General features: G+C 48.0%; 2 protein-coding genes across 4 annotated transcripts in view; both read left to right on the forward strand.

The window, feature by feature from the left end:
* The window catches only part of EIF4G3 (eukaryotic translation initiation factor 4 gamma 3), a 60,008-nt gene extending 56,529 nt beyond the window's left edge, over positions 1–3,479 (forward strand). The window contains exons 34-36 of the mRNA XM_026050952.1: positions 378–459; positions 1,636–1,782; positions 2,433–3,479. Of these exons, the coding sequence (XP_025906737.1) occupies positions 378–459; positions 1,636–1,782; positions 2,433–2,614 (411 nt within the window). The 3' untranslated portion in view covers positions 2,615–3,479. The remainder of the gene's footprint in view (positions 1–377; positions 460–1,635; positions 1,783–2,432) is intronic.
* Positions 3,480–5,597: 2,118 nt separating this feature from the next.
* HP1BP3 (heterochromatin protein 1 binding protein 3) lies at positions 5,598–24,157 on the forward strand. Of its 3 annotated transcripts, XM_026051000.1 has the most exons (14): positions 7,679–7,701; positions 11,356–11,499; positions 11,609–11,807; positions 12,240–12,342; positions 13,641–13,791; positions 14,122–14,281; positions 15,365–15,508; positions 16,175–16,255; positions 17,094–17,248; positions 18,002–18,092; positions 18,747–18,906; positions 21,092–21,203; positions 21,991–22,128; positions 23,093–24,157. In XM_026051000.1, the coding sequence occupies exons 3-14, from the start codon at positions 11,712–11,714 to the stop codon at positions 23,379–23,381; spliced, it is 1,680 nt and encodes a 559-aa protein (XP_025906785.1). In that variant the 5' UTR covers positions 7,679–7,701; positions 11,356–11,499; positions 11,609–11,711; the 3' UTR covers positions 23,382–24,157. The 3 variants fall into 3 exon arrangements, with proteins under 3 accessions (XP_025906786.1, XP_025906785.1, XP_025906787.1); XM_026051001.1 differs by lacking the exons at positions 7,679–7,701; positions 11,356–11,499 and adding an exon at positions 5,598–5,709 and having other exon boundaries at positions 23,093–23,381; XM_026051002.1 differs by lacking the exon at positions 11,356–11,499 and having other exon boundaries at positions 7,683–7,701; positions 23,093–23,381.
* The last annotated feature ends 143 nt before the right edge of the window (positions 24,158–24,300 follow it).

Here is a 24,300-nt window from a genome sequence, read left to right on the forward strand (position 1 = left end):
TGTTTTCTCTCTGTACAAAGCAAATCCACCAGGGAGGACTCCACAAAACATGTCAAAGAAGTGGAAGACACATAGAAAACGTATAAAGGCACCGCAAAAGCTGAACGTTGTCGTTTCGATCGATTTATCGAGCCGACAAACTAGGTGGTGGGAGCAGTTAAATCGGTTGTGCTGGTCGCAAGAGAACTGTCGTTGCACTGATGTACCTGAGCTGCTCTCGAGGGGATGCTGTGTTTTTGCAGAGGGGTGAATTGGTCTCCTGCTGCAGGAGCCTTTGCTGAATTTGCACCTGCTGCCGAATTCGGCGGTGGCTTTTGGGAGCGGTTGCTCTTACGCGCTGGAGTGTTTTTAACTGGTCCATTTACTCTTGATTTCAGGCTAATCTAGATGAAAACCAGATGAGTTCACCTACATTCCTTAGAGCTTTAATGACAGCAGTTTGCAAAGCAGCTATTATAGGTGAGTTACTCACAGTGCAAACACCAAACAAACCAATCAAATGTGCCAAAAATTATTTTAGGGGGTTTTATTTAAGGTTTATATCACTTTCTCTTCTCCTTTTGGGCTGCTTTTCACACTGACACACCCCAAAGATTTTTGCACCGTATTGATCTGCAACAGCCAGTCACTTTGTTGGGGCTGCTACTCTGCACTCCCTTTCACCTGAGCAGATATTTCAGACCACTGAGCAACGGCAGATCATTTTTGTTGACTCTTTTCCAGCGAAGGTGGAAAAAGTGCTAGACGTTATTAGGATAATGAGCATTTCCAGCGCGGAGGCAGCAAGGGCGTGTGGGAGCCGGGAGCGTGGGCTGCAGCGCAGAAGCAGCCGGCTCGGGCTCATTAATGGTCTTTATGTCCCAAATGAGGGGCATTTTGGGGGAGAGAGTTCACGTGGATTGCTTGAATGTACATCGAGCCATGACGCCGCAGGGCCTGGCAGTCACTTGGAACTGCGAGGAGAGGGTGGGTTCCTGAAAAAGAAGTGTGAGCACCAGAGCCTCAGGAGGCTGAATGAAGCACTGCCAGCCAGTGCAAACATCTGGCCTGTTCACGTTGTTTCCTTTAATTTTACTGTTGGCGTCTGGTGAGGCGAAGAAATTGGCCTTGTAAAGTGCCCGTTTCTGCCCCCAGCTGCAGGAGTCTGGCTTGGGGAAGGGATAGGTCGGAATTGCGTCTTGCCGCTGCATGAATGCAGGGGGAAAGACACAGCCCAGTTCCTTTCTTCCTGGAAAACAGAATCTTTCGGATGCCACCTAGTGTTAATGGCTAAATGACATTGGATTTATGATAAATGTGTAAGGGTTGCCTAATGTATCTCTGCTGGGAGGGTATCTGTGACATCTTGTTTTACTTTCCATCTCTCTTCTGAGATTCTTTTAGTTTTCCAAAATTCTTAGCCTTGTTTTTAGCGTGTTCTACTGAAAAGCAGCTGGAAGGAAGCAGACTTCTAACACACTTCAGTGTATTTCTGATTTGCTATGTCCAATGCAGTTTATAATTCTGTTTTTGCTGTAGTGTTTTTCGTACTCCATGCTAACTCAGAGCTGTGATTTCTGTTTTAATCAGGTGATAAGAGACCTGTCCCTGCTGCCAGGTACCAAAGCTAACGCTGTTTTCCCCTCTCACCTTCAGCGGACTCTTCTAGCTTCCGTGTGGACAATGCTGTTATCAAGCAGAGAGTGCCCATCTTACTCAAGTACCTAGACTCAGACACAGAGAAGGAACTACAAGCACTTTATGCACTACAAGCATCAATAGTAAAACTTGATCAACCTCCTAGTAAGTGTCCTGTCTGTGCTGGGGGGTTGACTCTTAAGAAAATGTTGCTTCTGTGGGAGGAAAGTCTAGTGCTGGAAGAGAGATGTGCTTTTCCTGATAGTGAAGCTGTGTTTATATGGAAAAGATGAGGGAAAGCAGCTTGCAGTAGTTTCTAATTTCATCTTTGAGCAGTGCAGTCCCCCCATTACTTGGCTAGAGTGTTTTTCTCCTGGTTGTGGTGCCAAAAGAGGAAAATGCAGGAAATGTTACAAAACCTGGACATGCAAGAGCACCGCGCCTGGCGATTGCAGCGCTGTCCGCAGATACGAGCCGCCTTGGAGTGAATAAAATGAGTTGCACAAGTGACAAGGCTTGTGCCAGGAATGCTGGAGGAAGGCACTTTTGGAAAAAGAGAGCAGGGGTTGCCCAAGAAATGGGAATACCCAGGGAGCCGGGAGTGCACTAGGACCTCCAGCATGGGAGGAAGCTGGGTTCCTTCTCAGCTGTGTCGAACCAGCCAGGAAGGGATAATTTAGTAAGAGGCCTCGCTTTTTACTTGTGTCTGCATCTCCCGCTGCAAAGGTCACGTTAATCGCCTTATCTGTAACTGTGGCTTTGTCGGCCCTCAGCCGCGCAGCTCTTACAGCTCTCCCGCTCTTGCCTCCTTGCAGATTTGTTGCGGATGTTTTTTGATTGCCTGTACGACGAGGAGGTGATATCGGAGGATGCCTTCTACAAGTGGGAGAGCAGCAAGGACCCAGCGGAGCAGAACGGCAAGGGAGTAGCGCTAAAATCCGTCACGGCGTTCTTCACGTGGCTACGGGAGGCCGAAGAGGAGTCGGAGGATAATTAAAACTTAAAAAAATACAGAGAGAAAAAAAAAAAAAAAGAAAAAAAAAAGAAACAAGTATTTTTTTAAAAAGTTTCACGTCTTCGCCAATCACAGTGCAGCAAGGCCAATTCTCGCGCAGACCCCCCCTTCCCCCACACATGCACGAGTGGGAGAGGTAAAAATAGCTAAACACAAAGGTGATCATGGAGGAAAAAAAGGTACTTGAAAACAAAAAACTTCAAACCTGAGGGCGGGAGCACTAAACCAAAATACATGTATTATTTATAGAAAATATTTTCTGTTTTAATCTTTTTTTTTCTTTCCTTTTTAAACAAGGACTCATACTTACAGAAACACAAAGCGAAATGAATCTGTTTAGCACAAAGAAAAAAGTTGAAAACTTTTAATTTATTATTTTAAGGACTGCAAATGCCAGTGTAATTTTTAAATTTGCAGTTTCTGTAAACAAATTGTATAATAGAACAAAAGCAGAGAAATAAATTTCCCTCCCCTTCCTACGCACCTCAGTTTTGTTTCAAAGCATGATAACTAGACAAAACTTTCAAGGGGTTTGGGGTAAGCTAGATGAGGAAGAGAGAAATTTTTTTTAATTGTCAACAGATTTTTTTGCCTGCCTCTCAGCTTGCTTCAGAAATTTAAAAGAAAAAAAATAATAATCAAAACGTACATAACCTTGGAACGGAAGGAAATGCATTTGAGAAAACTGCTGTGGACCAGAGTGCTCCGAAAATAACTCGTTCAAAACAGTGCTACCCTGGGGGAAAAGGAAAACAAAAACAAAAGTACTAGTGATACTTTCAGAACCTTTAGAGCAACTTTAAGGCTTGTAAATACATAGAACAAATATTTAAAAAAAAAAAAAAAAGAAAAAAAAAGGAAAAAAGAAATTGACTCAATACTATTTCTTTTCACTTTCGAAATATAAAGAACAAAATAAAGACAAACATTGCAAGTTTAAAAGAAAGTAAAACGGCTTCTCCTTTGACAGCTGCTGCCCGCGCGCAGCCTCGCCGGGGCAGCCCCAAGTTGCTCGCGTGCGGCCGCGCGAGGGCTCAGAGCGAATTGTGCAAACGGGGCTGGCTGCTCGGGAGAGCCTTCTCTGCAGCGAGAACTTGGTGGCCGCGGGCACTGGCCTGGTCGCGGCGGGAGCCGCTCGCGGCCGCCACGGCCTCGGGAGGCCGCAGCCTTCGGAGGCCGACGGTCGCTCGGCCGCCCTTCACGTCGCCGTCGCCTCCCTGCGCTGAGGAAGCCAAAGAGCGGAGAAGGAAGCGACCCGCGCCGCGAGCGAGTTCCCTGCGGAGCGTCGGCTGCTGCTCCGCGGCGGCTGCTCACGGGACGCCGGCTCTTTCTTTCCAGCTGCTACATCACTTCCTTTTTTTAAAAAAAAAAAAAAAAAAAGAGAAAAATGAGGAGGAAAAAAGCTACGACTACGTTAAATGCTTTCCTAATCTTCCTTTTACATGTAAACTCTTGCTGTACGTGCATAAGGATGTTGTGTGATCACCAGGGGGGAAGGGAGGCTGGCGCCTGGATGTGGCCGGAGCGGGAGACGTCCATGAACCGCATTCACTGTTACCGTGTTCCCTGCCGGGCCTCCGAGCTGGAGCCTCCGTGGCCTAAAACACTAGAGCGTTGGTTTGTTTTTTTTTTTTTTAAGTAACAATAAAACACTTTTCTCTGACTTTTTGTTAAAAAAAAAAAAAAAACACGAAATCTCACCCTTGATCTATGCATATGTATGTGGTTGTATGATGTATGATGCCCAATGCCTGCTCCCACCAGCACTGCGTGGATCTCCCCTCTCCCAGGACAACCAGGAAGCATCGGAGCCCGGAGCTGCTCCACAAGCTGCACATAAGGCTTGGGATTTATTTAGTGCATGGAAACGGGAAGGATTAGCAGAGCCTCCGAAGAGCCTCCCGAAGGAAGCACGGTTTTCCAGGGACAGGTAATGTTAATAACTTGGGCTCATTCCAGCGCCGCTGTGGAGATGCCCACGTGTCTATGGAAAACTGCGGTGGCGCAGACTCGGGTTCTTTTGTGCAGTGCTGTGAATAAACGTAAAATTGGGGTGGGATTAATGTTATTAGGGGGCTCCTGCAGCCGCAGAGGTGGGCAGTGGGGATCCTGTCTCCATGGGCGGCGTTCCCTCCTCGTCCTGCTTGGGAAGGCGGAGGTGACTGGAAGGAGCCCCCCCTCTGCCAACCTGCTGGTGAGTAGGAAAAGGCTTGGGCTGGAGTTTCTCCAGGTGAGGAGGAACTTCTTTACTGTTAGGGTGACAGAGCAGTGGAACAGGCTGCCCAGGGAGGTTGTGGAGTCTCCTTCTCTGGAGGTCTTCAAAACCCGCCTGGATGCCACCCTGTGCCACATGCTCTAGGTGTGCCTGCTTGAGCAGGAAGGTTGGACTAGATGATCTCTAGAGGTCCCTTCCAACCTTGAATATTCTGTGATTCTGTGATTCTGTGAGTGCCAAAAAAGACGATAATTTACACAAGGTTTCAGTGAAGTAATGTGAAGATGAGGTTAAAAAAAAAAAAGGAAATTTGCTAAACTTGCCCAGGAAGGGTGGCAACACCAGAGGCAAGGCCTAAACCTGACGTGCGGAGCTGCAGGCTGGCCTGACCGCTCGCATTTTACCCCGGACAGTGCCTCAGGGCAGCCCGAGCGCGGTACGGGGGCGCGCCGCCGCCCTCAGGAGGCTCCAGCGGTAACGCGCAGCGCGCACGCGCAGTGCTCGCCGCGGGGAGCCGTTAACGGCCGCGCGACTCGCGGGGCAGCGCGGCGGGCGCCTGCGCATGCGCGGCCTGCGCGCGCACCTCTGCCCCCTACCCCTGTCGCCATTGGGCCGCGCGACGTGGAAGCGCGGGGGGCGGAGAGGGGCGGTGTTCGAAAAATGCCCGGCGCGCTTCATTGGCCAGCGCCTCCCCTTGGCCACGCCCCCTCCTGCGAGGCCCCGCCCCGCCCGCGCGGCCACGCCCTCCGCCCCTTTGCCCCGGCTCCCCCCGCCGCCCCCCCCCGCCGCCTTCCTCCTCCCCCCGCCCGGTTCCCCCGCCGCCGCCATTAGAGGGGCCGCTTTGTGTCCGCCGGGCCCGCTGGTGAGTGGCCGCCGCCCGGGGCCGCGGGGAGGGCACGCGGGCACAGCCGGGCCCGCTAGGCCGCGGCGTGTGTGCGCCGGGCGGGAAACACCCCCTGGGCGCCGCCCCTGCTGTCGTGACAGAGCGGTGGAGGCGGCGGGGGGCAGGGGGGCGTCGTGACGAGTCGCGATAGGCCGCGCGGCCCTACGGGGGCGGCGGGGGAGGGCGCCGGGCCGCGCCGCCGCCTTAGGCCGGGCCTGCGCGCCAGGAGCGGCGCCGCGGCCCGGCCCGGCCTAGCTCGGGAGCGCCTCTTCCCGCCGCGGCGGGGACACGGGCCGAGCCGCAGCCCCCTGCGCGGGGACACCTGAGCAACCCCCTGCGGACACCTCGTCACACCGGCCCGCCATGGGCACCTGGTCACCCCCCCATGGGCACCTGGCCACCCCCCCATGGGCACCTGGCCACCCCCCATGGACACCAGGCCACCCCCCATGGGCACCTGGTCACCCCCCATGGGCACCTGGTCACCCCCCATGGACACCTTGCCACCCCCCATGGACACCAGGCCACCCCCCATGGGCACCTCGCCACCCCCCATGGGCACCTGGTCACCCCCCATGGACACCTCGCCACCCCCCGTCCCGCCGCCCGTGCCCCACACGGTGCCCGGAGGTGCTGGCACGGGGTGACCGGCCCGTGACGTGCCCCTGCTCCGGCCGTGCCGTTGAGGTGCTGTTTGTTTTTCCCCTTTTCCTCCTCCCAATGCGTTTCGCCCGCAGAGCGCCGAGGCCGCGCTTCCCTCCGCGCCACCTCGGGTGGCGGGACGGAGTCCCGGGACACCGGACACCTCTGGGTGCCTCCCGCGTCACAGGAGGGCTCATGATCCAATTGCCCTTCTCCTGCGTGCCTCTCCCTACGGAAAGCTCCGAATCCCGGAGGCTGGGCTGCGTCCGAGCGCGTTCATTACGGATTTGTCACCCTATCGCCACTCTGGGCCGTGTTTATTTTTCGCTCGAAACCCTCCAAAGACTTAGGAGGGGGAAGGAGCAACTTGCCGCTGTTGTGGCAGCTCGTACAGCCCTGGGCCGCGGACACGATCCACAACAAACCCCTCCTGCCGCTTGGCCAGCTCCTTCCTAGTCACAGCAGTCCGCAGGGCACGTGGCGAGAACAGGAGCGTTCCCTGATCCCGGCCTCGTGGGTGGGCTTGCTCCTCTGGACGCCCCTTCAGACGGGCGGGTTTTTTTCTTACACCTTTGGTATTTCACAGGTTATTTATTTATTTATTTATTTATTTATTTATTTATTTCCCCAGAAGTCTTGCTTGGCTGCTAGCTTGTTTCAGAGCTAACAAACGTGTAACACTTCAGTTCCTAACCTTTTTTTTTGTTTGTTTTTGAGGAATAGCCCCTCTCTGCTTTCCGTGCATTTGACTTTGTTGTTGTTATTGTCGTTTTACTGATTATAGCGTCTTCGGCAAAATAGCTGGCCGATCTTTGGCAAGCAACTCTTACTGAAGCAGCGCAGGCTTGAAAGTGCTGCTGTTGGTGCACGGTCCCCTGCCACGTGGGGACAACAGGGTTGGGGACGAGGAGAGACAAAGAAGCACTTACCTTCCTCAAGAAGGGGTTTACAGAGATTGGTGGATAACATTAGGAAGCGCTTGGAAGTCAGGGATGCGTAGGGGAAAAATACACATCAAATCTGCTGTGAGGGGAAGAGCTTTGTGAATAAACCCTGAAAATACCTACTAACTTTTGCACACCTTCTCTTTACCTGGGCATGCCTGCTAATAAGTTTGCAATCTTTCATTCACTTTTCTTGGATAAAACGTGCTTGGATTAATTCTCTCCTCAGAATATCTTCTTCTCTTGTGTTTTCTCTTCCAATAGAAACTCATGGTTGAGCTTTTGTCACGGTTTTCTTACAAGTGACCCGGGGTGTTTGGAGAATTTTAACCTTCCGTAAGAGAGAATAGAAGAAGTTTTACATTAATGGACTCTAATATGAAGTGTGAGTAGATTTTATGCAGAGTACAAGGAAATAGTAGGTGTTATTATACTCAGTCTTGTACTATAAAATAGTCAGAGATGGCTGAATCAGTAATAGCTTAAGAGAAGGGCTAATACAGTGGTTTCAAACTTATACTAAGGCAAGAATGATGTTGCCTATAAAGATTCTTTACTGTGCAATGTTAGTGGCATAAACTTACATTCAAATGTCAGTGAATTATCAACATTCATAGTATTGGATTCTGCGACTAAGTGATTTCCTCTAAGACTGTGAATCTTTCAGCATTTCCCTTGTTAAGCCTTACAAAGATGCCCAGTCCCAAGTGGGGAGTCGCAGCATCAGTCTTAGCGTAGCCATGTGCCTGTTCTTGCAGCAAAAGCAGGATCCATGTGTGAGCACAGAGCAGCAGAGCTTAATCTTTACAGTGCTTTGCCATGTAAAAGTCGGCAGAATAAGCAAGGCGCGAGTCAGGTTTCAGCAGCGGAGTCAGAGGTCCAAATTCTGGATGTTCCCCGGAGATGGAAACGTGTTCTGAGCCAGATAGAAGTTGTCTGTAGATTTTTCTCCCTGTGTAGCAGTACATATGCACATTAGAAATGCAACAGATTCTCCTCGTGCTCCCCAAAATTGGCACCCCAACAAACCGGGGGGATTTTTCCCCCCCTGCTTAATGTTACAGGAGGCTTTTATGAGAATAGAAGCTATTGCACTAGTCAAGCCAAAGAATTTCTTGCCTGGCAAGTTGCGAGCTATTGGATCGTCGTGTTGGACCACTCTTCTTGTTAATTGAAACAACATGGATTTTACTGCTTGCAGCAGCAAGGGCCTCGCGTAGCCTGTAACAGATCTGCAGGACCGAGCGCTAAGAATTCACTCCCTGCTTGCCTGGAAGAGGGAAGCTTCTCGGGATGTGGCTGTGGTGCCAGGGCCCTGGTTGCTGCTGGACCCCGGCAGCGTGAGCACCGAACGGCTGTGGTGGGAATGAATTTTGTCAAATAGGGATTAGAAGCAAGGAGTGACTTGTGTTCTTTGTTCGGGGAGATACTTTATTTCTTCACCCGTTTTCAGGCTGTTTTACCTGACCCGGTGCTACTGGGCAGCCCTAAGCGAGACACCAGGCTGCGCAGTGAGCTGTGAGGTGAGAGAGAAGGCAGGAACACCAAGCACCTGAAAACTTCCATGGGAAACTAGGACATAATTACTCAATAATCAATAGCCAGGTTGAAATCCCTTTATTTTGCCTTTTTAAGTCTTTCTGATTAAAAACAAACAAACAAACAAAAGCCATTCCTGCTTGAGCCGCTCACCAGGGCGATGTTTTTGTACCCCAAATCGCTGGCCGTTTTTGATCTCGTTTGCAGGCGCACGCGAGGTGCAACGTGCGTGGAGCGGACACCCTTGGGGACACGGGATGGGATGCGCTTTCCCGTTTTCCCATTGCATGTTTGCTTTCAGTTAGTGGAGCCTCTCTGCCTGACCGCAGTCCTGTGACCTGGTGTCACCACCGCTGTCACAGTTGTCTTGCTGTGCTCAAGACCTGCTTTTCTCCCCAAATTTTTCCCAGAGATTGCCATCTAAAAAAACCGGGAAAATACTACAGGTGGCAGAACTTCAAGGAGTCAAACGAAGGATGCCTCAAGTTAATTTCTTGACAGGTTCCCATGTGTCTCCCTTTTCTTTTTTGTTTGCCTGTTTGCTAAAAGATGAGGAATAAATTTCTATAGAAGTGTTTTTCATAGTAACTCATGGAAAAGCTCCCTGTAGCAGTGTCTGCATCACCACTGCTTGGCCTTGGAGCACTTAGGAGTCCACAGACTTTCCTTGCTGCTCCTCAGCCCCTGCTTGGGGCCATTTATGATAGTGTGGGAAGCTGGGATCCGATCTGTGCAGCGCTGCCAGTGACTCATAGGAAAATGGGGGTGAATCGCTGGCTGAGGACTTACATAGGTGTATTTTGAAGCAACTTTTTAAAGGTTAGTGTCTGGATTTTCGTTGCACCGTTGATGTGCTCCTGCTGACGGCTGACGTACGATAAGTTTTCCTGTGACGTCCCTAACTACTACCTTGAAAACCTGCGTCATTCCCTTAAGTGATGGTCTCCCTTCCCACTTCCGAAGCACAGCATTTGATTTGTTGAACACTTGTGTAAATACAAAATACAGTTATTAGGTTCTAGTTCTTTTGTCGTTGAGAGTCACGCTCAGAATCACAGCTGTGGGACACATTTAAAGACGTCTCAGTACTCGATGCACGAGGTAGAGTATCCAGGTAACAGTTGGCTTGGGTGATTTGTTCTTTTCCATTAGAATACACGTGCCGTTTTATTTGGGAAACAGTTTAATTTTCCCTCCCAGTCCTTAGCTGTCTTGTGGTGCCGGGTGAAGTGTCCCGTTCGTGCAGACTATAAAACACATGGTAAATAAACAAGCTGTCCGAGTGCGAGCTCCTTCACGCAGCTGGAGGAGGCCTGAGAACCGCACTCGGATTTTCCTCTCGGCACCAAATGCATTGCTCTTTTCTGCATAACTGTTCCAAAAACTGCAGCCTTTTGAGAAGCTAAATCCAGCAACGTGACATTGCACCCTCAGCCCACAAAGCGATGCTTTAGTCCTCTAATGGATTATTTGAGGACATGCTTGAAGACGGAGCCTTTCCTTAAAGGTGTTCAGCTCAGACTTGCTAGAGCAAACCGTGATACGGATTTGACATCTGGTGGTATTTTACGTTTTGCTCCTCACTTGCCACATTTGAGAGAGGAAAATCCCCTAACACAGCCAAAAGAATTGCGCTTGGCCAATAGTTTGCATATTGCAACAGAGCGTTTGTATTTGCTTTCCCATCCTGAAATTTCATAAGACAGTTTCATTCACCTCATTTATTTTATCTTTGTAATTTAGTGATTTTTTGTGTGTGTGTTTTGTTTTTTTTTCCCTCCATTTTTCTTTGTATTGTCCCAGCATCCTGCGCTGTCAGCCCTGTCCGCTTTGCCTGGTGCTGAGATAGGCTTCTGTGGGACCAGTTAACTTTAATTTCCCCCAGAGCCTCTTAAGGGTCGAGGAGGTGGCAGCGCTCGCAGAAGTGGCTCTTCCTCAGGGAAGCAATGGGGAAGCTCTGTGGGGAGCTGCTCCAGACCGAGCTTTGCTCTTGAGAGTTGCGAAGGGGCTAGCAAAAAATAAGAAGGGAACAAGAGAGGAAATAGTCATTTTTAGAGTGGAAATAGTGGAGCTCCTCTCCATGCTAGCGAATGGGCGACAGGTAAGAGAGGCTGTAGAAGAGCAATGGTAACGTGAGGTTGAGAAAAGCAGCAATTCATGAGGCTTCAGCTGGCACTAGTACTGATGATTTTGCTTAGGGGAGAGTTTGGTAAAGCTTTAATTTCTTGGCAAGGCTTTGGAGGCTGCTGTTTGATGGTTATTTGCTTGTCAAAGGACGCGCTCCTTAAACTGCATGGGGTTTAGCTGGGGAGGAACGGGGCTCGGGTCTCTGATGTGTGTTATTCTTTGCATGCTGGATTTAATGGTTTCGTTCAGTTCCCTGCTTTTACCTGACGGGAGTGACTTACCGGTCACCTCAGCGCTTCACTGGAGGCACGGGGCAACGGGTGGGATTCGTTAACACTTCTTGCTAATTTAAATGGCCTCTTTATTCTTTCAGAAATGCATTAACGGAGCAGGTTGCAGGCCTGGCTTGTGCCTTTGCCATTTCTGCTACGTCCTTAGAGCTTAATTTTGCATACGTGTTTTAGCATCTTTGTTGACTGCTGCAAGTGTTGATTTTCCGTTGCGTTAGTCATAAGCTGTAAGTCATTTATCCTCCTTTTCTTTTTAAGTCTTTAGTTTGTTAGATACATGCACATAGATGTTTTTTGTTTCGTTAACCTTCACCCCCCATCTTTTCTGTACTTCAGGTTGGCTCCTCACTGCACTGTGAAAACCATTAGGAAAAGGTCCTTGGGGTAAAACCTGGGGCTCCGCAGTGTTCCCTGCACTTGGGGCTAGAAATTATTTTAAATGGCGACTGATCTGTCTGAAGCTGAACCCGTGCATCATAAGGCGCTTCCACTCTTAACGGGAGCTCAGATGATCCACACGGACAAGTTAAGTGAGGTAGGGGCTGGCCCGTTCTCCAAGCTTGCCCTTGGATCAGACCTTGACCTCCAGTCCTGCTGAAGGTTACTTCATAGTCTTCCTCCCTTGCTTGTAGGAGACGTGGTTGGGAGCCTGATAAACCCCATAGGCTCCTTCCCCTGCCCTGCTTTCCCCAACGTGTTGCATTTGTCAAAATGCTCAAATGCGCTTCTCGCTTAAATTGGAATGGAAAAGAGATTATTGCTCTTATAAATGTAAAATATGAAGCTGTGCTCTCACAGTATGCTTCAGAGAAGCTGGCTTGAGGGTTACTGTCAGTTAAAATGCTGAAAAATCCAAATGTAACCAAAATATTTCAGCATTTGCTTCTTTGATGAACTTTAATCCCGTTTCAGAAACTTGCTGATGCTTTCCACTATCTGTACTGATTTTTTCATGTGCTTTCTATAGAAAGTTGAAGACGACACGATGCCGATCCGTCGCGCCGTGAATAATTCTTCCCGGGAAACTCCTCCCAAAAGCAAACCTGCTGAAGGTGAGGAGGTCAAAGCAGGTAAGGCAATGATTTTTTTTAAACATAGACTTGCATTCTGTGTCTCCTGAAAAAATCCGCCATTGTGTCTAGAATATTGCACTTGCTAAGCTCCTTTTCACAGATTCTTTTTCCTGGATTTTTGGGTAGGTGTGTTTTGCAGCCACGCTTTCCAGTGAAAACCCATTTCTCTCTTTTGTCATAACCTGCCATAACCTTCATAACCTTTCAGCAAAGCCCTCATTCTCCTGCCAGGAAAATACGGCTCGATATGGTCTTCTTCAGCTGCTTCATCCTTTAGAATAAAGGTGGAAACTGGGAGCTTTCAGTAGTGGCAGGGAAATGGCTAGAGATCCAAAACTGGAATTAATGAGCAGAAAGTGTGATCCCTCCATGTAAAAATTATGCACAGGAACCTGATAGGGGTGCTCCAGCTCCTTCTCAAAGACAGTGAATCTGTGTAGTCATGGCAGATAAATGACCATCACAGTGACAGATCAGGACAGTTTATGTGCATCTTATCTGCTAGGCTGTCCAATCTCTAAGGCCTACTTACAGCTAGTATTCTTCAATTAATTTGTTGGGTAAGTAGGTTTCTGACTGGGTTTGATCCTGCTGATAAACAAGGGCTGCTGCCAATGCATGTGCAATCCAAAGCTGTGCCTAGTCTGGAAGAATATGACTGAACGTGTCAGTTAACTTCCTCCAAGCACCATGCTATTTAGTGCAAAAACAGTGGTGTTTAAAAACAAATCAGCTGTAGACAAAGTTGCTTGTTTAAAAAACAACCAAAAAACCCCACATGGATATGTTTGTGTTGGTTCCAGCTTTTTTAAAAGCCTGTATTTATCTACCCAGATCTCCTGTGGAATTATATGGTTTTGCACTTCATTGACTTAAAACGTGTAAATGTTTATAATGTAGGCCAAAATCTTCATGTTTTGCGATACTGATTTCCTCCTCTTCTCTTTCCCTTCCTCACCCCAGGCATTCTGTGATGAATGGTCATTACAACAGTAACTTCCAGGAGTTAAAGAGGAGAAGACTGGGGGAATTAATTCATTGTGAAAATGCTGTGTGATATTGTTTGAAGTTATTTTGGCATTTGATGGCTCATTGCGCCTTACTGGAGCTCTTTCAATAGTTCTGTTCACTTCTTAAGTTACCTTCAAATCATCCATTTAAGTCAGAGAATAGAAACTGTCTGGTGGGAAATCATTTTTGGGGTGTGTCCATAAGCTTTTTTTGTTCCCTCTGCCTTCCTGAAGAGTAAATGTTAGTTTTCAATAGAAACTTGATGCGATTTCATGTGTTTTTAGATCCAGAAGTCACCTCTGAGGAATCTGCCTCTGTTGGGGAAGAACAAGAGAGTGAAACCGCTCCTGCTGCGTCCACTGAAGCAGAACAGCCAAAGGAACCTGAGACCGAAGTGAAGGGGGAAACAAAGTCCTCAGAAGAAACCAAAAAGGAGTAAGGCTTGCTTAGTGCTGAAATTGGGAATTTGGTGGGATTGTAGAGTCAGGGTCTATTGACAGAAAAGGTGATGGAAGGAAAATTAGAATGGATCCCTGCAAAAGATGCTCTTCTTTCCGAGGAGCAAGCAAGCGATCGAGTGCAGCAGCTGTTCTAGAACATGTTTTAAGACTGAGCCTTCAGATAGGTTTCTTTTTTTTTCTTCTTTTTAATCAGAACATCAAAATGTTCTTCAAATAATTTTCAGAGTCAAGTGCTCAGTGTTTTCTCTCTATTCTGCATAGTGGAGTGTCTCTTGTTTTACTGTGGCTTGGTCTTTTTCCTAAGGGAGAAGGATCAGTCCAAGGAAAAGGAGAAGAAGGTGAAAAAAACCATTCCTGCATGGGCTACTCTTTCTGCTAGCCAGCTAGCTAGAGCACAAAAGCAAACTCAGATGGCTGCCACCTCACGCCCTAAGATGGATGCTATTTTAACTGAGGCCATCAAGGTAAGGAGGAGATGAATGTGTTGTTTGTTGTCTGTCATGCAGCAGAATAATTTGTATATGTCTAAAATTCACCGTTTCAACTTGGAGCTGATAGTGCTGTTAGCAGAGATCTTACTGGTAAAACATTTATGCCTTCAGCACTATTGGTGCCAAAGTGTCCAAAGGCCCACAGAACTGAAAGGCAAGTCCGTGATGTAACCAAGATCCTGTAGATCTTTTTTTCTCCTTTGTTTAGAATTTCTTTCCCTGTCTAATTACATTATTAGAAACAGTTTTGATGACATAACCGGGTGGCTGCTGGCATCATTAAATTTGGCGTGCCTTTTAGGCATGTTTAGCTTGATTGACCTTGGTTAATCCTTTTCAGCATTAACTTGCCTTAATTCAGGATAGATGGAAATGCTGTAAGCCTGCATTCCAAAGTGAAGTTGGTCTTGGTTTACTGAATCCCTCCTCCTAAATGTAAGCAGAGACCTTTGCTGCTGTATTTGCACTGCCTTCCCTGTGACACTCATTTCACACACTGATCTGCAAACTTAAACAAAGAGCTTTGTCAAGTCACAGGTGGAGTTTTCTATGACCTGTCAATCCCTAAAATATAAGGCAGAATTGTTTTGGTGTCATCCTGTACAGATCCCTAATGGGAGGACTTCTGGATATCATGAATCTTCAGAGACAGTAATCTTCAAAATGCAGCTTTTTTACTAGCTTGCTAATGTTTATCCTCCACCTCCTTTAGAAAAAAATAAATGGCAGGGCAGCTTGTTACGATTTATTGGTGGTTCTACCTGACACGAGTAAAGTGACCTGTCGATTGTGCAATGTTAGTTATTGTTAAAGATAACACGTGCTTACTGTACCAGTTTTGTGCAATTTGTTACCTTCCCACCCAGGAAGGGAAAGTGCTCTAGTTATTTACTCCGTGGTATTTTATACTGTCAAATCATCATAGGAAAAAGGCCAGCCGTGGCATCCTGTGCCACCACGTTGGCCTGTATGCGTCACTTCAGTCTTTGATCTCCCTCCCACAGCAAGGCAGCTTCCGTGCAGGCGGCTGCTGCTAACTCATTGCTCCCGTTTCAGGCGTGTTTTCAGAAGAGCGGTGCATCCGTGGTTGCAATACGGAAATACATCATCCACAAATACCCTTCCCTGGAGCTTGAGAGGAGAGGCTACCTTCTAAAGCAAGCGCTGAAAAGGGAGCTGGAGAGAGGAATCATTAGACAGGTAAGTGGTGCATTGTGGAACAGCCCTGGAAGTGGCGTTACTGAATTACAGAGGAATTTAAGAAACTCCATTAGCAGCTCTCTGGGGTGATCATGTTCTCCCTCATGGAGGTTAATTAACTTCGGTCTCCACTTCGTTAGGCACTGACGGAATTTCAGCATTGTTCCACGAATCGGATACCCTGACAGGCTGTCTTTTGTGTGACACGGGTGGCTGTTCTTGCTTTTGAACTGTGTCACATAGTGCTGCAAGCGCATGCGTCGCCAAACCGAGGCCAGCAGCTTCGCTTCTGCGTCAGCCTGTTTCTTTTAACAAGGGCGTTTATGCCTGTAACATCAACCCTCTTAGGCTCTCCTGCTAAGGACAAGACTATGTCAGTACTTGTCTTCCTGGCAAGCTCTGTTTTCTGATCTTACAGAAGAGTCAGGCCCCTGTTGTTCACGGGAACGCTGATTTTACGTTTGAACAGGTTGCCTGCATGAAGGCAGTGGATCCAAATCAGGCCACTGACATAAAGCCCATGGCCAGGATAGCAGTGCATCCTAAGTCTTTCTAATGATGCCAAGTAGCTTTTTTCAGGTGGTTAGTACTGTAAGTTGCTTCGTCTGCTAAAGACTGAAATAGCCTTTTTTCTTTCTTTTTTCTTTTTTTCTTTTTTCAAATTAGGTGAAAGGGAAGGGAGCTTCTGGGAGCTTTGTGGTAGTGTCTAATGCAGGAAAAACTGTTCTGAAAGCCAGAGACCGAAAGGTAAGTTGGATCATTTTAAACATTGCTCTGAAAAATCTTTGTTGGTGCCACTGCAACACATGCATCTTACAAAAAGTGCTCAACCCCAACCCAAAGAGTTTTCTCCTTCTTCATATACCTTTTCTCTTCAGGTAAAGTAATACAAACATCTCTTCCACTAAAATCTCAGAAAACTAGTATTAAAAATTAAAACCAAGTTAAAAAACACAAACAATGTTTTAATTTTTACATGAAACCACTAGGCTTTGTTTCAGAAACAGGAATAACCACAAAGCTCCTCTTCTGTTTTTACTTGTTGAAATGCCTTTTCTGTATAAAGGTCTCTCTTTTCTAGTCATCTCTTAGTAGGGAAGTGACAAAGGAAAAGTCAGGAACAAAGAATCAAAATTTCTTTCTGCCAACTTAAAAAAGCACAGTCATACTTGGCTCAGTTTTGCAGTGGATTTGGTCTGTGTAAACACCTAGGAGAGTGTCTTGCCTCTTATGGCTTTTCCTTTCATGTCAGTAGGAATCATTTTCATCTGACTTCATGGAAGGGTTGCAAGAGAGTCCATCAAAAGGGGAGGGAAAACATGAAAAATGCAGATGTCATTAAATACTCAGCAATGATAGTATTTATAAAACATTCCTAAGACTCCTGTGAAACTTCAGCCACGTTACGTAGATTTTACTTGAACTGCTAAACATTCAAATTCTTAGTGTAAAAAACTACTTTATAGAACTGCTTTTTCAAGATCTGTGGCCAATATCACGAGTAGCTCTCCTCACCTGTATGTCATGGGTTCAGAAGATCTAAAGTCCTAGGCCCTACTGATGCTTGAAAACGCTTGTGTTTCAGAGAAGCACTTCTGCTTCGACTCCAGAGCAGCAGGTCAAGCTGGAAGACATCCTGCCCCTGGCTTTCACCCGCCTTTGCGAGCCCAAGGAAGCTTCTTACAGCCTGATCAAGAAATATGTGTCTCAGTATTACCCCAAACTCAAAGTAGATGTAAGGTAGGTGCACTTTTGCAAGCAGGACTCCCAAATAGCCTTGAAACACGGGTTTCAAGTGCTTGTCCTCTAGTTTTGCTTCACTTCAAAGTGATTTCATCTGGTATTTCATCTAGCAGCAGACAGGTGGTGCTCTGTGTTGTAAAAGCTGCAGGAAAGCTCTGCTTTTTTCTGCATCTCTCTGCATCCTAATATTTGAGACTGACGTTCCACACATCTCTGCCCTTAACCAAAACCAAATCCCTCCAGCCAGTCCCACAGATTGGAAAACCTCCTCTTGGTGTCTAGTCACACTTCTCTTTAAATGCCTAAGCTGGTGCACACAGTAATCTGCTGGTTTGCCCTCCAGGACTGGGTTGAGGATCAGGGGAGCAGGTAAATTTAGAACAACCACCTATATTCCCTTTCAGAGGGGCTCAATCCCTCGTCTGTCTCTCAGCTGGCCAACTCATTGCCCACCTAATCCTGTCTCCAAATGCACCTCTCAAAATGAATAAGTCCTTCCAAGTGAAGCTTATCTGCTCCTGGGTACACAGTGATGCCAGGAGAGCCTCGTGGTTGAATATCCGCTAACACACGTTGTTCTTTTCATCTGAACGGCACTTGTTAACAGATCTCCATTTAAAATGTCTGTATGTAGGCAGATCCCACATGTAAGTACTGCTCTTCTCGCGCTCCGTGCAAGGTGTTGTTGCTCTGTTTGTTTTTTTGCGCTGTCAGTGTGTGTCAGTAAAGCTTTATCCGCCTGCGTTTCAGACCCCAGCTGTTGAAGAATGCCCTGCAGAGAGCTGTAGAGAAAGGCCAGTTAGAGCAGATCACAGGGAAAGGAGCGTCTGGGACATTCCAGGTCAGAGCCAGAGTTTATCTTGCTTTATCATCTCCGTTGACCTCGATCCTTTGGTTTGTGCTAATGTGCCCTCCCCACCAGTGTTACTGGGTACACCTTTCTTTAGCAGCCTGTCCTATTCGGCAGTTGTCAAACCAGTCTCTTCTCGGTCCACATTTCTGGAACAGACCCCCTGCCTTCCTTGCTTAGCGTGCCTCACACGCTGCTCCAGCTCTGACTCACTAGCACAGTAGGGGAGATAGAGGGGTAAGCTTTCCTTTCCATCACTAATTGCAAGTGCAGTAGGTACCCCAGATGTCCACAGTGTCTTTTCTTCGGGGCTGTGCCATCTCTTGGGTACATTTGGTCTGTGGGATGGAGGAAGATCTGATTTATTCCCTTCCCGAATGACAGGTCTGTAGATTTCCACATACTCGCATGGTATTTTGGGATGGGGACAATGTGGTTCCGATAAAAAGCACTCCAGGCTAGTTGACTAAATAGGCCTGTCCTCCCATTAAAGCTGGGAGAGCAGCATTCCCTCTGCGGTGTTTTAATATAAACCGTATCTGTGCTAATGCAGGAGCGCCGACCCACCTGGTGCAGAGGAGCTTGTCCTGACCTGGTTTGGGAGAATTTTGTCTTGATGCTTTTCTCTTCCTCCTTGGAAAATAGCTGAAGAAGTCAGGGGAGAAGCCCCTGCTGGGTGGGACTCTGATGGAAGACGCCATCCTGTCTGCTATCGCTGCCATGAATGAGCCGAAGACCTGCTCCACCACAGCACTGAAGAAGTATATCCTGGAAAACCACCCAGGGACCAACTCCAACTTCCAGGGTAAAGTACCAATTTTGGGGACTCTTTTCACACTGAAAATTCCTGCAGCTGCATCTTTGATGCATCTTTGAGCTATCCAGCCGAGCTTGCTGGGGACCTGGCAGCTGCTCTGCTCTTTGTGCTGCCGAGGAAAAACTGCCTTGCAGAGATGCTCAGTGTTTTTATTCCGATTAGTTCCTTTCAAGCTTGACAAAGGCAAGTTTCTGGGACATAATGCTTGTTTCTCTTGTCTGTAGCCAGGGAAGGAGAGTAGTATTCAAGTCCTTCATCGTTCTTAAATCACAAAGTTAATTTTGTCTCTTGCTCAGTTTTGGGCGGCTGCAGCTCAGAATGAAGATAGTTCCAAATAGCAGTTATAGTTAGAAGAGTTGCACAATTTAACATAAAAAATCCTATGAGACCCCTTCTATTGATTTTCTGGAGACCCTCTTCTCACTCGGATTTTTAAAAGGTTAAGCAAGTGAGAGTCAAAAACTGACCCTACTGTAAGAGATTTGGCACATCTTTGTTCCCAGTAGCGACACCAATGCCCTTTTTGGCTTTTGCCTTAGGCAGAAGCAAGGACAACGGAGCTGTTAAATCTTCTCATGGTTTCTTTGCATTATTTGACCTGAACCCCTGTGCAGTTGTTTAACCCGAGTGGAAGGTCACTTGGAGCAGCCTGAGCTGCTAGAAGCCTCTGCCAGAGCCAGACCTAAAAGCAGATCAGTTTGTTACAGCACAGGGCTCCCTACCATGCAGAGGAGCACGGGTTTCCTCTAGCACTGTGGGCCAGAGCAGCTGCCTGAGGCCTCCTGCCCACCAGGGATGGTGTCACAACGACTGCTTGGTCTCGGGGCAGGGAGGAGAGTGCCCGAGCTCACTAAGGCCTTGCCTTATTTGCTTGCAGGACCGTTGGAGACTTCAGCCCTGGTCTTTAGAGGCCTGTGCTTAGCCTGCCTCCAGCGCTTGTCAGTCTTGCAGGTCAGATAAGGAAATTTCGCTTGCGATCTGTTTTTTTTTTCCTGTCGTCTTCCATTAGATGAAAAACACTTTTGATGATCTTTTGACTCCTTTTTAGGAGCAGTTGGAGGAAGATGTGGTGAGGTGTAAAGGCAGGCAGGGGCAGTGCACGACGCCTCCCCGTTCAGTCTCTCAGTTACAACTGCAGCTAAATTCTTTACTCGCTGCTCTCGGTCTTTGGTGCCCCCAGTAAGAGTAGCCTGATGCTGTATGTGCTGCCCCTCTTTATAGAAGTGTGGGTTAAAAAAAAAAAAAAAGTTCCTGGATGCTTTAGAGCCTGATGTTGGAACACTAACAGTTTAATGGATACAACCCATTCAATTAGCTGTGTAAGCAATTCCAGTGTCGGTTAAATTAAAACTTCTCAGCAGCAGCAGCAGTGCCTAGGCTGCTAGGTATGGCAGTGTCCCAAGTGATTTTCTTGCTGTGAAATGTCAGTTCTTGATAAAAGTCCATTTCAGTAGCACTGAACAAGCAGTTTGAGTGAACACCTTTCCATTAATCATGCACAACAGATGCAGGCGACAGTTTAACCATCGCACTTTGGCATTTTCTCTTTCCATTGCTCGAGTGGAGCTCTTGGGAAGTGCTTCAGGGCGAGGCTCGCTTTTCCCTTACCTTGGAGGGAGCTAAATAAAATCTTCCTAATTTAAGCTGAAAATGGTTTTGAACTGATTAAAAAACTTTAGTCCTTTGCCACAGACTTAATCACAAAGTTAAATGCTTTGCACAGTGCTCAACGGAACAAAAGGTTGGAGTGAAATCCTCTGTTTCAAGGCAAAGCAAGGAAAGAGGCAGCAAATCATGGCTCTCCTCTCATGTTCTAAAACTTTAAAAATGTATAATATACTGGTTGAAGAAAGCTGAGGCTTGGATTGGGTGTTGATAGAAGTAGTTCTGTAACACATCTATAAAGGAGGAGCCCCTGGTTGTAACATCAGCACCTGCTCTGTTCTTGGTCTCTTCCTTTGGAGAGTTTAAAACCACGTTTGCTTCTAACACAAAGGTCTAGCTGGGTCCACAAGTCTCCAGTGTCTAGCGCTGGTCCCGGGCACCTGAGGTGTCCTGGACAAAGGAGACTTCATCCTGTTTGTCCGTCTCTGATTTCACGGCGGGAAGCAGTTAATGTCGAGATGGGTGCGTGGATAAGGATGTAATGCCGCCTCTCTCTGCCCTTTCACAGTGCACCTACTGAAGAGAACCCTGCAGAAATGTGAGAAGAATGGATGGATGGAGCAGATTTCTGGAAAGGGCTTCAGTGGAACTTTCCAGCTTTGCTTCCCATATTATCCTAGGTAAAGAGCTGGTGGGTTAATTAACGTTCAAGGTGAATATTTCCTAGAACAACCAGATAACCTTGCTGTATTTCCGAGGCCAGCTTCATATTCACGGCAGAGTTTGTAGGGTGGATGAACCACAGTGTTGTCACCCATCCTGCTTTAGGCAGCACCTTTAATTGGGCGTCCGGCTGTGAGTGGACGTGAAACTGACTTCATTAGCGAGTAAAACTTCATTAGTGAGTAAAACAAAATAAAAATGTTGGACTAAATACTCTTGGCTATTCTGTCATAGCACTTTCTGCAGGATGGTGGCTGCTTAAGTGCTCCCGTGGTAAAATAAGCTTGCATGAGAGGAATTATGCTTCTTAATGCAAGAATGCTCCTAATGAGCAGGACCATTTGCCTTTCCAAATGCCAGGGCAGGAGGAAGGTAACCTGCACTAGCAACCGTGAGACCAAAAGAGCCTTTCTGCCCCTGCTGTGAGGGAATGTTGTGCTGAGGAGCAGGGATGGTGACTTGGTGTCTCACCAAGAGCCACGTGGCAGCACAGCCACTAAAGCCTCTGCCTCCCACCGTCCCCCTAACGTGCTCCTGTCTGTCTCCCCACGTGTGCGCTGGGAGAAAGGAGCAGTGAGGAAGAGAAGCAGCAGCCTCGGGAGGGGAGCTGGGCGTTTGAAGCTGTTATCTGGCAGGAAGGAGGGCAGCAGTGCCTGGTAAGCCAGGCTTGCCCAAGGCTTGCACTGGCCCTCGAGCTGCACCTCAGAGGTGAGTAGTCTTGTGCTAACTGGAGTGCTCTTGTAGCCCAGATGTGCTCTACCCAGAGAAGCAGCAGGATGAGGACTCGGAGGAATCTGATGAGGAAGAGGAGGAGGAGTCTGAGGAGGAAGAGGAGTCTGAAGAGGAAGAGTCTGAGGAGGAAGAGCCCCCACCAAAGAAGAGGTATGGTAGCATTAAACATGGCCCCTTTTGCAGCATTAAAAGCAGTAAGAGTGTGTAAGGGAGGGAAACGAGCACCTCGCTGTTCTGGGTGGATCCCTTCTGGATCCCTGGAAATAACGTGGTGCCAGAAAGGGAGGAGTGTTCACGGCGACACCACGGGAGTGCCCAGCAGCTCCGCAGCCTGCAGAGGCAAAATGCCCAGCGTGGAGCCCTGGGGTTATCCGCAAGGCTCAGCAAGCGTTGGGAAAGGGAATTCCTGTCCCGATTGAATTCTTGGGCACTACGAGGATGAGGACTTCTCTGGCCTATGTGCTCTTCTCCAACAGCCTGAGAAGCAGCACCTTGTTCCAGAGATAGCTATCTCCTCCGTTTAGTAGTTTGAAAACACCTTTTTCTTCCAGATGGGAAGAGCCCACCTTTATTTTGTGTTTTCTTAGTGCTCCCACATGCCTTGTGTGCTTTATGGAAGTGTGAGCTCTCACATGGGACTTCTTGGTGTTTATTAAATGTTTCATTAGGACAGCGGTTCCCTCCAGTACCGTTTGCTGTTCTCTAGCCAGATAGGAAACCTGTCTCACCCAGAGGAGGGATTTAAGATGAGTAGTGTTCATTAAGTAATAAAACCCCACTTGCAGAGGGCAAGAGAGACCGTTGAGGTCTTTGAATTGTTTCGATAATTGACTTGGATTCAACCAGCAATCCAACATTGGATTCATCACTGTTATTTATATATTTTTATGCCTAGTGAAGGATTTGGAAACTTAGCTGGCTGGGAAGTGCTTAGCACGGCGAGATCCACCACGGGATTTCTTGCTCTTTGGGATTTAGATTAGCAAAACATCCCGCTGCATGCGGGTACAGACCGAGAAGGCCACGAAGGGCTTGGCTTGGTGACGGGAGCGCCGCCGGTTCTGCCTCTGCCCCTCCTCTCTGACCCTTCCCTGCTGCTCTTCCTCCCTGGCAGGCTGCAGAAGAGGCCCCCCCCGAAGTCGCGGAGCAGGGCCGCCCCGATGAAGCGAAGAGAGGCCAAGCCCAAGCCCAGGAAAACGCCCGCGGCGCGGCGGGGCAAAGCCAAGCCCCCCGCCAAGGTGAAGCCCCCCGCCAAGAAGGCCAAGCCGCCCGCCCCGGCCATCAAGAAGGCCTCTGGCGGCAGCGCCGCCAAGAAACCCGCGGCCGGGGGCAGCAGGAAGGAGGTGAAACCCTCTGCCAAGGGCAAATCCACCATGAGGAAATCTCTCCGGGCAAAAAAGTAATTTTGGGTTTTTTTTTTTCCAGTGTCAGGGAATCCCATGGTCAAACTTACAATTTTGTTTTATAACATCAACGTGCATTTGTATTTTAGTTCTGATGCTTAAACATTTCTTTATATATTTTTTTTTTCTTGAATGATGGCTAAAAGCTGAAAACTAAATCAAACCATCCCAAGCGTTTGCCAGAGGCCGCCGCGGCGCCCCGGGCCTGCCCTGGAACCGTCACCTTTAATTCCCGCAATAACTTTAGGCCTTTTCTAGGACCTGTAGCCTGTATGTGTTTTACCCTGTTCCTCTTGGTTTAAAAACAACAACAAAATGCTTTAAAAAATCCCTATCTTTAGCCGGCAGAAGCAGGACGACTGGGGAAATGTAGTTGTGAAGGGGACGGTGCCGCCGCACTGGGGTCTCCTGTAGATCCCCCTGTGTGACGAGGTCCCAGGGCTGCAGGGACGTCGCGCTCGGCCCCGTCGGAGCCGCTGCTCGAGGACGGGGCAGGCTGGGGCTCTGCGCGGGGCCCTTCTCGCCCGAGGAGGGGGTTTGAATTAGTGTTTCCGCGCCACCTCTGTTACCTTAAAACCAAAACATATAAACGTCTTGAATCCAACTTTCAAATGTTTTTAAGAGATGAGGAGCCTGCATTTTTGGTCACTTCTCGTTTATCCTTTTTTTAAAAAAAAAAGAAAAAAAAAGTTGGAGAGCTATAATGATTGCTAATGTAGAGATGTTGATACATGAAAAACATGCCGTTTGCTACAATAAAATGAACCTAGATTCCAGGCTTGTGTGGCGTTTCCTTCATCATCCTCATCCTGCAAGCGGAGAGGGGAGGGAGTTGCCCCACGTCCACTGTGGGTATGGGGAGGGTGCCCCCCAAACCGGTTTTGGCTCCTGATTGGGGGCCTGATGCAGTGATGGGGCG

Source organism: Nothoprocta perdicaria, unplaced genomic scaffold, assembly GCF_003342845.1.
Source record: "Nothoprocta perdicaria isolate Ctin4 unplaced genomic scaffold, notPer1 scaffold_72, whole genome shotgun sequence".
In the NCBI taxonomy this organism is placed as follows: Eukaryota; Metazoa; Chordata; class Aves; order Tinamiformes; family Tinamidae; genus Nothoprocta; species Nothoprocta perdicaria.

Excerpts from the sequence above, each read along its gene's own strand:
- HP1BP3 (XM_026051001.1), top strand. The coding sequence starts at position 11,712 with ATGGCGACTGATCTGTCTGAAGCTGAACCCGTGCATCATAAGGCGCTT. Across the intron at positions 12,343-13,640 it reads AGGTGAGGAGGTCAAAGCAG|ATCCAGAAGTCACCTCTGAG; the intron begins GTAAGGCAATGA and ends ATGTGTTTTTAG. Across the intron at positions 22,129-23,092 it reads GAGCCCCCACCAAAGAAGAG|GCTGCAGAAGAGGCCCCCCC; the intron begins GTATGGTAGCAT and ends CCTCCCTGGCAG.